The 12,437-nt window shown below is 35.9% G+C and overlaps 2 protein-coding genes across 2 annotated transcripts; both read right to left on the minus strand.

The window, feature by feature from the left end:
* Nucleotides 1-7,708: 7,708 nt before the first annotated feature.
* Nucleotides 7,709-8,877, minus strand: LOC111458208. Its single transcript, XM_023100718.1, has 2 exons — nt 8,120-8,877; nt 7,709-7,839 (listed from the first exon to the last, which is right to left on the minus strand). The coding sequence occupies exon 1, from the start codon at nt 8,767-8,769 to the stop codon at nt 8,161-8,163; it is 609 nt and encodes a 202-aa protein (XP_022956486.1). The 5' UTR covers nt 8,770-8,877; the 3' UTR covers nt 7,709-7,839; nt 8,120-8,160.
* Nucleotides 8,878-10,569: 1,692 nt separating this feature from the next.
* Nucleotides 10,570-12,437, minus strand: LOC111458890 (homeobox-leucine zipper protein ATHB-13-like). Its single transcript, XM_023101746.1, has 3 exons — nt 11,962-12,437; nt 11,481-11,860; nt 10,570-11,141 (listed from the first exon to the last, which is right to left on the minus strand). Exons 1-3 carry the CDS (start codon nt 12,098-12,100, stop codon nt 10,749-10,751), a joined length of 912 nt encoding a protein of 303 aa, XP_022957514.1. The 5' UTR covers nt 12,101-12,437; the 3' UTR covers nt 10,570-10,748.

The following is a 12,437-nucleotide window of genomic DNA, read 5'->3' on the forward strand; positions in this document are numbered from 1 at the left end:
TTTTTTTTTTTTTTTTTTTATTATTATTATTATTTTTATTCCCTTTATATGTGTCATGTATGTATGCATGCACACATGCATGTCACATGAGTAATATTTTATTCCTCTTTAATTTTATTAAATTTTTATCTTAACAAAAAAAAATAAATTCTTAAAATTTGAAAATTTTCTCTATTAAGTTAAATTTTAAAAATGTATTTACTAAAAGAAATAAATAAGTTCCCATAAAAGTAGCTTACACATACCCTCCATGCAGAATTGGATTTTGAATATATTAATTAAAACGGGGTGTGACAGAAGTTAATATTTTGAGTAATTAATAAATGGTTGACATATGATATTTGTGAGACTGGGAGTGCTTTTCGTGTGTAAACAATTAATGAAAAATGTGAATTCACGTATATTCTACATTTGAATTTTTGAAAATTTGAACCCAACATGCGTGGAGGTAACTTGGTGGGTGTGACATAAATACATGTGTGGTCAAATATGAAAATTCTGAATTATTATATGAAAATATGTTCATAAGATTATTTCCACGTCAGCAGTGATATGAACTGATCACCGAATATCCATAGAGTTTTGTGTCGATCGTCCTAGGTGGACGAGATGGAAGACTGACACGTGGAGATAAAAGAAGCGGATTTAAGTTGTTTAAGCTTATATCTTTTGAATGGACCCCTCACAACGCTATCCTTCACCCACTCCCTCTTGTTGACAGCGAAATATCCCGCCTAAAAAGAGTGATTGCATTCCCCTCTTAAAAAAATTAAAATTATAATATTTTCACCTCTAAAATACAATTACTTTCCAATTTTAGCTTTAAATTTATTTTCTTTTAAAAAATTAACTATACATCTTTTATGAGGACAAATGGAAAATTGAAACGTACCCATGATGTTACACCTTTTGTCAAACTTCTAAGAGCTGATTAAATATTTTTAATTGAATTTTTATAATTGGTTGATCTTCTTTTAATTTTTATTCATCTTAACATAATTTAAAATTAATTGACATACATGGTTTCTCCTGACGTTTTCCCTCTTTAATCAGTCGATCTTCTTGATTAGGACGAATAAATATTCATGTTTCATAGATATTCCAAGTGTCCAAATTCAGATATCAACAAGTAAAAAATTAAATTTAATTAACCAAAAAAGTAAAGAAATTAATAAGATTATTTGAATATGAGATTGATTGATGAGTAAGTTACAAAAAAGAGGGAATCTTGAAAATAAGATGTTAATTGTTATATATATATATATATATATATATATATAAATAAAGGAGTAATTGTGGAGGGGACGGTGATGTTTGTCCCACAAATGCCCATCCAAATGCCAATAACACCCAGAAAAAGACCGACCCTTGTGGGAGTGGAACCCTATGCAAAACCCCCCACACACTCTTAAAATAAAATATTTTATTTTATTCTCTTGTTAAATGAACACGACTCTCACAATAATTGTCTTGAGCATAAACTCATAGGGGCTTTTCTAAAAGTCTCACACCAATAGAGAGAGTATTTTTTATTTATACATATATGATCACTTTCACAATTTTATTTTATTTTTAAAATTATATATATATATATATATATATAAAGCAATAGTTCCATAGTGTCATAATGGAATTCCCACTTTTAATATCAACAAAATTATAAAATAAAAGGAAAGAAATATAAACGTCCCCTTCTCCTTTCCTCCGAACCCCATTAATGCTTAATTTTGTCAGCTTTCGGATTTTTTTTTTCTTTTTTGTTTGATTTAAAGTGAAAATAACGTTTGGTCATATCCATCGTCTAAGCACACTTTAATTTATTTTCTTTAATTTTTCTAGATTTCTTGTTTGGTTGGTTGCTAGTATTTACATTTGTTTAAGATATAATAATAATAATAATAATAATTAGATATGGAAGCGCGTTACGGATATGTTTGACAAAATGCACGCCTGGACCCCAATTAATTGTTACACAAACTTAATGTTCAATTTGAAAGGCACCCTAATTTGTAAAAGTTGCCTATTTTAATTAATGTCTATGCATATTTTTGTTTAGGAAAAGGAGTGATCAAGATTTCAATGCATATGGCCAAACTTATGAAAAAGTGCACCCAAGTTGGACATATGTACACCGCCTTTCGCTTTTTTATTTCCATATTTTCATATTAAATTCGTAATGGTAAAGTAGTGAAAGCTTTCAAGGTTGGTTACCGGGCGAAAAAATAGGTAATACAGTCATGTAGCAAAATGAATTCTGGGTATGTGATGTTATAATATATGTACTTTTATAATCTATCGAATCGGGGAGAGAACAATTTTAATGATATTTGAAAAAATGTGCAACCGTTCAAGTCTACTCTAGTAGATATTGTCTGTTTAAGCAAACCTCCCTCCTCCAACACATGTGTGATCTCATGTGGGCCCAACATCCTAGTTGGCAAACCATCAGATGTCTGTTTTTGATATCATTTGTAACAGGCTAACTACACGCCAGCAGATATTGTTTACTTTAGCTCGTTATATATTGTCATCAACCTCATAATTTTAAAATGGGTCTAGATCGTAACATTTATCGAAATTGGATGTGCAATGTCATTGATTTCTCCCCCACACATGTGCATACAACATCACTTTTTCCTCTTAGCTTTCTCTTTATTTAAACACAAAATGAAGTATATATACTTTGGTCACATATTCTCATCTTTGTGTTCTCACTTTTGTCCTACTCCTTTAAAACATGCTTTCAGTACTTGAATTTACACAAAGCTGCATCCATTCAAACACGTATTTGAAAACCAATCCTCAAACTGGATCCATCTTCCTTTTCCAACCCATACCAGCTCAGTTTCGGAATCATTTCCTCCCCTTTCTGCTACCCATTCCCAACGCCTACTTCAATAAACATATTGCCACCATCTTTGTGTCAGTGGATTTCAAATGCTGCTAGACGTGCCACTCTCTAACCAAGCTATGAGTGAAGTGTGTGTAATGGAGTTTGGTAGGGCATTATTATAGATGGTTCCACTAACAAAGTTAATTAAACAAATAAGAACCAAAAAAGGATTAGAATTGGAGGAGGAGGAGGAGGCCCAAGTTCCGAAAGAGATTGATGAAGTGATAACATAGATGTGGGGCTTATCATCACTTATGCCTCTTCTTTTTTTGCTTTTCATGGAACCGCTCATTATGCCAACCTCAGCGGCTGCATAATCAATCCACATTTTAACAAATGTTTCCTCTTCCCTTTAGGTGCAAAAACAAAATGGGGCTTAAGGGTCTAATTAAAGCTGAATATTTGGAATGATTAGAAACTAAAATAATTAAGAGAGCAAGGATTTTGGCAATATCAGGGAGATGGGTCTACGTTATAATATGCTTTTTTGTCCTAATATACTCTTATTAGCTGTGATATTCTATGGTTATTGGATTCATGATTTGTCTTATAGGACATGCTGCTTTGCTTTACTATCAAATGTAGTTTTCCATCTTTTTAAAGCATTCACAATGGGTCACGGATATTAAATCTTTTTTAGATTCTAATTAAAGGATTCTTTTCAATACTTCCTGACAAAATTCAATAATTGACTTAAATTTGGTTAGTTTTGAATTTAATAATGTTATTAGTTTGCTTCTCCGTTGGTTGGTTCGTACCTCAGATGGTGCGCTTGAGTCAAAGTGCGCTAGCACACGTTAAGGCATGATTAGTTCCACAAATCTCAACGCACTGCCATAGTAAATTCCATCTAGTTTGGATGGTAGAACTAATTATATATATAATTTTTTAAATAAATATTCTTTCTGGTATTTGATTTTTTTTTTTTTTTTTTAATTTGAGCAGCATTGGATTGAAATCTTTTGACAAAATTGGTTGCTTTTTACTTGATGCTTTCTTTCCTTTTGCAAAGGGTTGATTTATGAATATATGAACACAAAACTTTTAGTTATTTATTTATTTATTTTATTTTTCCTATTTGAAAATATGGTGTTAGGAATCAATTCAAAAGTTATAGGTCATGGAGAAATTAGTTTTACCTATATAGTTAAATTTTACTCATTTTGTAGTCAATTTTTTTTTTTTTTAACCCACTTCCCAACAAAGAACCATTGAGTATCCTACAAGTAGTTATTTATTTATTTGTTCTTCTGTTGAACACATCAATCAAATTAACTTCAATCATAAATAGTTACAGCTTTTAACACAATTAATCCTTCAATCACCGGTTAACAGGTTTAACTTTTTGGGTTTATTAGTCATTTTAAGATAGGAATCAAAATAATAAATCATGTGTTTAAATATTTGTAATCTCAAGGTGTTTAAATTTGATATAATTAAATTTATAATCTACACCGGAAAGATTCATTTGATCCACATGTTGCAACTGTACATTTATCGAATCATCAAAGAACATCGATGTGGTACTACCATATTGCCTTTGATGCATGAGTTTAAGGAGTTTAGAGAATTAGAGTTCGACTAATGTGAGATTCCACGTCGATCGTAGAGGGAAACAAAATATTCTTTAGAAGACCTCTCCTTAACAAACATGTTTTAAAATTTGAGAGAAAGCCTATAAGGAAAAGCCCAAAAATGACAATATTCGTTAGCGATGGGTGGGCCTGAGTTGCTACAAATGATATCATGGCCAGTTGCTGCTAGCGGTGGGTTTAGACTATTACAACTAACCTTATTTCTCTTTGGATAAGGATGATATGAGTCTCCCTTTTCTGATGGGGTCGAAGCTTATTCGAGCATTACCAAAACTCATGATATCCGATCAAACAAACAATGAGAATTCTATCTATTCCCAACATCACACCACTGGTTAGGACTATAGAATTAGAAATGAAGATGGTTTTATAAGTTAATGGCATTTTGAAAAGAGGTAGCCGACCTCACAGAGAGAAAGAGACACAGACAGTCAAACAAAAATGGCACACCACTGCCACTTTATGATCTGCTAAACTTGCTTTGCTTTGTTAATAGAATACAATGCATTTGGCATAGACCTTGGCATTAACGTGTCTTGTTTTTAGTGCTCAGTGTTAACAATAACAATAATAATATTTCAATCGACGAGAAGTAGAACAATCCACTGTGTAATATATTCCATGTGGAGGGTCCCAAATGAGGATTTGGTAATGGCGCTCCCCTAATCATTCTAGTTTTTTGGTGGCTTAATCCACCACTTCAAAACTCTTGGTGTGTTAAGGTCTCAAAAGCAGGCTCAAAAGAGGGGGAGCGTTTTACCCTACAAATAAAGCTTCCCCTTTTGCTTCAACATAAACATAAAGACAAAAGCAAACCCAAGAGTACAAAATAACTTTCTACCCCTCTTTTTCCATTTTCTTGTTCATTATCCTTAATCATCTCCCTTTTTATCAATACTAATCTTGCTTTCTTCATCTTTCAAATATTAATCTCTCTTTGTTTTTGGTTTTTGGTTTTAATTTCTTGATGGGTTTGGAACAAAATATAACTTAGGCGGATCCCATGTTACAAAACCAAAGGACCCACGTGTGGAACAGAAATCAGAGTGTTGTGCAATGATAATTTGATGCCTAGCCATTGAGCTTTTATGTGTATGTTGGGGTTGTGTGTTGCTTGGGGATTCCAACAAATGTGGGCACCCCATTTCCTGGATATTGGAGCCACCTTTTTAAGCTCATTCATATGTTTTTCTTACACTTCACGCTCTTGCTAAAGAGAAAAGTTCTGGGAATCCTATGCCCTTTTTTGCTATTTCTAATACTCTTACCCACTTTCGTTTCACTGTTCAACAAAATTAAAAAGAAGGGAACATTTCACTGTTTATGTTAAGTCTTGATGTTTGTATATCAGTGTGCAGACAGTTTGTATTCAAATCCCACTACCCCAAAACTCCAGTCTCCACCTACTACACTGAATACTGTTCCCAATAATCAACACAAAATCAAATTCCATTGATGTTTTTGGTTTGTAATCATGTCTTAAACTTGGGGGCACACTGCTCCACCACTGCATAATACTCCCACTTTGGATTAATAACTACAATATCTAGAAAGATCATTGTATGATCGAACTCCCATATGCAGAGGATTTGGTTTCATTTGGAGGGCTTATGTTAATAAGTGAAGTGGAGGTGAGGGCCAGCCCCAGCCATGATGTTGTTGAAGTTTCAAAGAGAAAGAGAGGATGAATTACACTCTGTCAAGTTAGAAAAAATGGGGCAATCTCTTTATCAAAACAGAGCAAACAGAGCACACTGAGTGAGCCTCTTTCTCCCATTTCTGGCCTGTGACTTGACACCACCTCCCATCACTTGTTCATCTTTCATCCCCTCCAAAACCCACTCTTAGGATCATTTATTCACTTAAATTTGTGCCTTTTCTTCTGCAGAAGTCAGATAGACAAATCCTGAAACATGGTCAAAAGACTGTATTCCCACCAAATTTTGCTTCCTGGGGCTACAAAACTAACCATACAATTTCCCCAAGCAACTAAAGTAATTCACTTTCTTGATTCTTGTTTAGTTTTTCTCCTTTGCTTTAATCTCTCCATTTTAGATAATGAGCTTTTAGCACTTTTAGTGGATGTGGTAAAACTCATACCTCCAAGCATGTTTATATGATTGAAAGAGGGTTTTGATTGGGCCATATCTTCATCAAACTTAATTCATATCTGTCAAATGAAATGATTTGGTTTAATTTTGAAGGCCTGAGGAGGGTCCCAAATATGGGTCTCTCCTCTTGAGTCTCAAGGGGGTGAAGTTAAAAAGTTGGCAATGGATGGCCTCCTCTTTTTCACTCCAAACTGCAGACTTGCATGAAATTTAAGCCATTATTACCATTTGAGCAAGATTTTATTACACACTGTCACAGACGTCGCATTCTCGCCTGTCAGTTGTCACCGGCAGTCGTTGCACAAAGTTGTGGGTTAAAATGGGGCAGGACTTTATTATGATGATCACTATTATCAAGCCCCATAGCATCTCAATGATTATTAATAGGCCTACCACCACCAAGCTACCCATTACTTGGCCTACAATTCCCTCCCATCTTCAGTTACCTTGCACACACCCAATTCTTGGGCTCAGATTGGGCTATGAGATATGTCCACACCATATCACATTTGGGTCAGATCAGATGCTCCCAGGTTTGTTCCTTAACAATGGCTTCTAGGATTCTATTTCATTTCAGTTCAAAGCAATCAACTTGTGGATTGATTGTGCTCGTATAGTTTTAAAAGTCATTCCAAAAAGGCCCTCCAAATTTAAGCTTTATAAATTGCACTTCTAAAATGGATGAACTCAAACTTTTCTTTGGTTTGAAATTTGAACGGAAGTCCAAATGATGGTTAAAGAGCATAATGATTTGACCTTCAAAATGATAGCCCTGCCACAGCCCCAACCAGGTAACCTGGCCTTCAAAATGATAGCTCTGAGTCATGGACTGTACCAAATCAAAATTTTCAATTCATATATATATATATATATATATATATTGTCTTCAACAGTGGAGTAGAGAACATTCTTTGTTCCAATTTTGTTTTTAAATTGGTAAATTATTGTGGTGATTTGGTGATTAGATAGATTACTTACCTAATAACAGTGATGCTTACAAACTCCATAGATTTTGAAAGCTTTGAACTGTTATAAGGATTATTAAAGAACCTTATGAACTATTAACAACATAACTCAATGGGTTACGTTTACATTTCTTGGATTCAGATTGTGTCCTCCCATGGTTGTCTAGATTGAAGGATATGGGCGAGACGATGGGTTGTGTTTCAAGATAATGGCTACTCATTCTGTCCCTAACCTCTCCAAGAGCTTCACTTCATCGACGGTTGTTCATTAATTCCTAGATTTCAGGCAGTTGAGTTTAATTTTATCAAGAACAGAGTACATTTCCTTGAATAGTTCGAAGGATTATAGAGCAAAACGCACAACATCTCAATCCGCGCACTTGTTACTTTCAAGAAGTAATCATGAATTCTTTGCAAAATTCAATACAGAACTGTATATGCAATCTAATTACCACGTTTTGATACACATTTTGAAATGATACACTCTCCATCAGAATCCCAAGAAGAAATTGAAAAAATAAAAAATAAAAAAGAGTAGAAGTTAGAATTACGTACATATCTCTCGCAAAGAAACAGAAGAACTGAATCGGTGGTGTCTAAAATCCTTTAGGGCCACTCTCTTTTGGAACAGCCGGTTTATCAGCCATTGAGAGACAGTATTTGGCGATCTCTCTGAACTTGGGGACGCTCCTAAGATCCACTTTGGTGCCGTCCTTGAGAGTGATCACAACATCACCCCATTCCCCAATGAAACGTGGCACCACCTGAACGTCCTTGATCACCTGGTACGAGAAATCACTTCTGTCCTCACCCGTCAGTCCTGAAATGACCGTGACCCGCAGGTTGGTGAATCTGTACCTGAGGTTAAACGCCCTGGAAACTGCGGCCACAGTCAGGGGCAGCCATAAGAGAGTAAAACCCAGAAGAAGGTTAGCCACAAGGTCGCCATAGTGAGCGCCCCCGTCGAAGAACACGATTTCCTCGGCGGCGTTTTTCGAAGCGGCGGCGGCGGCGGCGCGAGAAGTGCTGGTGGGGGAGGAGGAGGAGGAGGAGGAGACGAGGATGCGGGTGGTGGGTCTGTTGAATTGTGGCGTGATCTTTGAGGGGAAATTGTATAACAGTGGTCGGTGGGTAGAGGAGGAGGAGGAGGTGACGGCGGCAGCGGTGGCGGCGGTGGGTGAGAAGATGGAAGTAGAGGCGGCCATTGAGAGGCGTTATCCGAAACTGTAAGGGGAGAAATGAAGCAGAAAAGAGTGGGAAGTGATTGAAGGATGATTTTGAGATCTCTTGGTTTCCATTGGTCGGAAGACGAACAGAGGGGACCTCAACTTGTGGTCATTGACAGAGTGCTACTACTGGATATTATTTTGGCCACGTGGCTGAATAATTATTATTTTAAAATAAGCTTCAAATTTATATATTTCTTTTAATACTTGGGAGTAGGGCTATCTAACTTAGTGGGCTGACAGCCCAGTGAAATGATAGGCCCAATTTGGATTGTTACTGGGCCTCCAAACATTTAGCATCCAGGTCCAAGTCCAAGGCTCGAGACCCTCTAGCAGCGTGGAGTGGTGTTATAGGACGATCTAAGTTGGTATGAACCAAGAGACATCAATCCTACAATATACTTCAACGAAGAGGTAAAGAAAAGGTTGTCAAAACTATCAAAAAGATGTTTCAATTCATGCCACATATTTTGGGTGGGTTACAATTTAGAGTAATTTAGAGTCATTAAGACTCTTTTTTTTACTTTATTTACTTTGGTTTCATTTTTTAGGCCATATAAAGTCATGTATGCTGTATTTGTAAGCAGACTTGAAAAATATAGTAAAAGAAGCGCTTATGCTTTCTTTAATCCAATGACTGAGTTTCTTTACAATTATATGTAGTTTAGGTTGCATGTAGAATCATTCAAGCTCAACATGATCAATCTTGCTTGTGGAGTTATTCGAATCTCAAACAATATTCTTGTATTTAGATATTCGATCGACAAAGTAATCTGAATATTACTCCACTTGTAGTGATTTTCACATATCATAAGTAGTTGGATTTTCTCTCTACAATAAACTTGATGCTTGCTTTCAAAAGTATGTTTATATTATCTTTATTAGTATGAGTTCATTTTGGAAAAATCAAAAGCAAAATTACCGTAACATATTCTCAAAGTAGACAATATCATAATAGTACGAAGGTTGATTATTCTGAACGAATGAAGATGGACGGGAAAAAGAAGAGAGAGAGATGGAAATAGGCAGCGAAGTGGGTGACAGAGGTGGGTTCACATGAGAGCTCCCACAGACACTGAGAGCTGTAGTTTTCATGAGTTTGATACCCCATTTTGATGTAATTTTCTTTGCTTTCATTTGTCATGATAAAGAAAAACTCGCCCCCCTCCATGCGTCCATGTCACGACAGCGACCATTTCTCCAACTTCCTCTGTTTTCTTCTACCATTCTTCCATCTCCTTGTCTTCTTTTCAACCTTGGGATGTGTGTTTTGATTCCCTTTTCTTTCTCTCTTTCTCTCTCTCTCTCTTAAATGTTATTTTTAGAGGAGACCATATAGCAGGCGGGCAGGAAGGCAGGCAGGCGGGTTGGCTTTTGATGGGTAGAACCATCGTCCACCGTGCCCATGCACACCCAAATCATTGCAACCCAGCTCACTTTATTGACACAGAAAACTAAGCCAATACCCTTTTCATTTTTAATGAGATTACGTCCATGCTCCTGCTCTACCTCCAATCATCAATCTCTCAACATTAATTATACTTTTTCATTTTTCTTTTCTTTCACCCAGACATGCTATCCATACTTACATATATATATATATAATAAGAACATCTTTCAATAACCGCCACCTGAAAATATATATATATATATATATATATATATATATATATGTATATGTATTCCATTAATTTATACAATGACAAATAATTTAACACCAAAAAACACAACCCTTCAAGTTGAGATCTGAAAGAAGAAGATAAATGAAAGATAGAGAGAGAGGAAAAAGCAGGACAGCAACTTGATATTTCTCTGAGAAAAATCCAATTAAATTAAGCATATTAATATTATGACATTATTAATATTTCTTTTTTCTTTTTTTTTTTTCTTTTTTTTTGATATTATGGGGAGGAGATGAGAGAGATGATGATGAGATGATGAGGTGATGATGATGATGATCAGTTGAAATGTTGCTGCTCCAACCAAGGCCAGAAGCCAGAGTGATCATCCATTCCACAGAACATATTGGACAAGCTGGTGTTCTCTTCTTTGGGCATTTGATGATGGTGGTGGTGGTTGTTGTTATCAAGTTGCTTTGGTGGGTCTGATGATCTTGAGGAGGTTTGAAAGAGCTGAGCCAAAGCTGGAGGCCTCAAGGAAGACGTGGGAAAAAGAGGCCTGTTTGTTGGGTGCTGATGCTGATGCTGATGAGGGCTGTCGATGGCAGGTGTTCTTGAGATGTCCAATTTAATATTATCAGAGCTGTTTTCACTTCTGTTACTGCAAGACCCCTCTGTTTCTTTGTTCAGGTTGATTGATTCTGTTGGCTCTCTACTTTTTAGTCCCATTATCTGTCCCCCAACAATTCACACTTTCATTCAATCAATTTCCTTCAATATAAATATATATATATTTTAAAAAAGAAAAAAAAGAACTCCCATTTGCATTCATATGCACCTTTTGGGACTCATCATTACCATATTTTTGCCTTCAATCTAATGAATAATCATTCCTCACACTTAGATGCATGGCAGGACAGAGAAATTTATTCATCATGTACTAAAATTAATATCAAAACTAAATTTGACCATTCCAAAAAAGGAAAAAGAAATCTAAGCTTTATGAATGATCAGAGTTTCAGAAAGGCTCCAAGAAGTTGAAAAGGTAATAGAATGGAAAGAAGTAATTACCTCTGCTTGAAGCTTTTGGTTCTGGGATTTGAGGGCTTCGTTATCTGATTTGATAGCTTCAAATTGTCTCTTGAGAAGATCGTAGTCTTTCTCTAGCTGCTTAGTCTTCCACCGAGCCCTCCTGTTTTGAAACCAAATAGCAATCTGTCTTGGCTGTAGACCAAGGGCTCTAGCCAGCTGCATTTTTCTCTCAGGCTCAAGCTTATTTCCCAGTTCGAAATTTTTCTCTAGTGTTTTCACTTGCTCCATGTTGAGTCTCCTCTTTTTCTCACCTGCCTGTGACCCATCATCAGAAAATTCATCCTCACCGTTATTTCCTTCTTCCACCATTTCCGCCCCTGAAAACGACATGGATCGTTTTCCTAGAAATGATGCAACTCCTGCCAAAATAAAATTGTTTGAAACCCATGTCAAAGATGAAACCATTTTAAGCAGAATAAAAAAAGATGGTATCTTTTTAACAGAGATGATTGAGAAATACCATGAAAATCTTGGGATGTGCAAGAAGGAAGAATTGGGTTGAGAGATGGAGGAGAAGAGTGGTGATGATGATCATGATCTTCATGGGAAGTTTGTAGCATGAAATTTGCTGGAAAAAACGCCATCCCATTGCTTGTCATGGCGGCCGTAGCTGCGATCTCCACCGTGTGCGGCCAGAATCTTGTCTTTTTAATGGAAGTGGGATTGAATATGAAATGGGTTTTTTTTTCTTTTTTGTTTTGGAGGGTTCACTTGGAGAAGCACACAAAATTTGAAAGGCAACTTGGGTTGTTTCAATTAATGGAGAGAGGAGAGATGGGAGGCATTTATATGAGAAATATTGGGTTGTACACCATATCAGCTGGGCTCGATTATTTCTTCTCTCTATATAGTCTATAGATACATATAGAGAGAGAGAGCGAGAGAGAAAGAAACGTGGGATCTCAGTTCTTCTTAGCTTCGTATTTGTGCTGCAGG

The sequence above is a fragment of the Cucurbita moschata genome, unplaced genomic scaffold (genome assembly GCF_002738365.1).
Source record: "Cucurbita moschata cultivar Rifu unplaced genomic scaffold, Cmos_1.0 Cmo_Scf00021, whole genome shotgun sequence".
NCBI classification, from domain to species: Eukaryota; Viridiplantae; Streptophyta; class Magnoliopsida; order Cucurbitales; family Cucurbitaceae; genus Cucurbita; species Cucurbita moschata.

What these genes read in the sequence shown, in the direction of transcription:
- LOC111458890 (XM_023101746.1), bottom strand. Translation starts at nt 12,100, where the DNA reads ATGACAAGCAATGGGATGGCGTTTTTTCCAGCAAATTTCATGCTACAA. An exon ending in CACATCCCAAGATTTTCATG is followed by an intron (nt 11,861 to 11,961) that starts GTATTTCTCAAT and finishes TTATTTTGGCAG; the next exon opens with GAGTTGCATCATTTCTAGGA. An exon ending in ACCAAAAGCTTCAAGCAGAG is followed by an intron (nt 11,142 to 11,480) that starts GTAATTACTTCT and finishes GTTGGGGGACAG; the next exon opens with ATAATGGGACTAAAAAGTAG.
- LOC111458208 (XM_023100718.1), bottom strand. Translation starts at nt 8,769, where the DNA reads ATGGCCGCCTCTACTTCCATCTTCTCACCCACCGCCGCCACCGCTGCC.